The sequence below is a fragment of the Mastomys coucha genome, unplaced genomic scaffold (genome assembly GCF_008632895.1).
Source record: "Mastomys coucha isolate ucsf_1 unplaced genomic scaffold, UCSF_Mcou_1 pScaffold9, whole genome shotgun sequence".
Lineage (NCBI taxonomy): Eukaryota > Metazoa > Chordata > Mammalia > Rodentia > Muridae > Mastomys > Mastomys coucha.
The window spans coordinates 43,077,163-43,077,802 of NW_022196915.1; the positions used below are offsets into that span (position 1 = coordinate 43,077,163).

The 640-nt window shown below is 40.2% G+C and overlaps 1 protein-coding gene across 4 annotated transcripts in view; it reads right to left on the reverse strand.

Annotated features, from left to right (window-relative positions):
- The window catches only part of Cenpj (centromere protein J), a 56,176-nt gene that overhangs the window by 28,203 nt on the left and 27,333 nt on the right, over positions 1-640 (reverse strand). For all 4 annotated transcript variants that reach the window (XM_031362566.1, XM_031362565.1, XM_031362563.1 and 1 more), the window contains one exon: positions 207-318. In XM_031362566.1, the coding sequence (XP_031218426.1) occupies positions 207-318 (112 nt within the window). The remainder of the gene's footprint in view (positions 1-206; positions 319-640) is intronic.

Sequence of the window (640 nt, forward strand, 5' to 3'; positions counted from 1 at the left end):
CTCACCCAGTGCTTCCAATACAATGTCATGGCTACTTGAACTGTCCTTATTTCCCAACCACACTCTTGTGCTTAATAGTATGCAATGGGTTATGTCGTCAAGCTAATGCTCTGAAGCACATTCAAGAGAAACAAGGTTCTCCAGCAGTGCTCAATGAGGAAAATACCACATGGTTCATTTCTTAGTACTTTGAGTAGGGGCCATACCTTTCTTCAATATTAACCATTGCTGAGGAATCTCCATTTGTTTGTAAGCTCACATCCTTCCCTTCCTGACTCCTCCCCATCTTCTTTTCCCAACGTGGCAAAACACCTTCCCCTAGAAGAAAAATTAGGAACAACTCAGTTCAAAAACTGCACAATAAAGTTTTAAGACCTAAGACGATCACAAGTTACTAAAATATTTAATTAAATGTAGTACATAGGGCCTACGTCTATGTAGTGTACATAGCCTAATGTAGATCACTTGCCTAGTGAACACAAGCCTTAAATTTGATCCCCACCACCACAAAAACGAAAAAAAAAAAGATCTGACAAATGTAGCCAACTAGGCTGACATACGTCTGTAATACTGGGAGGCAGAGACAGGAAGACAGCCATAAAGTCAAAACCAGCCAAGGCTATATTGTAAGAACCTATCT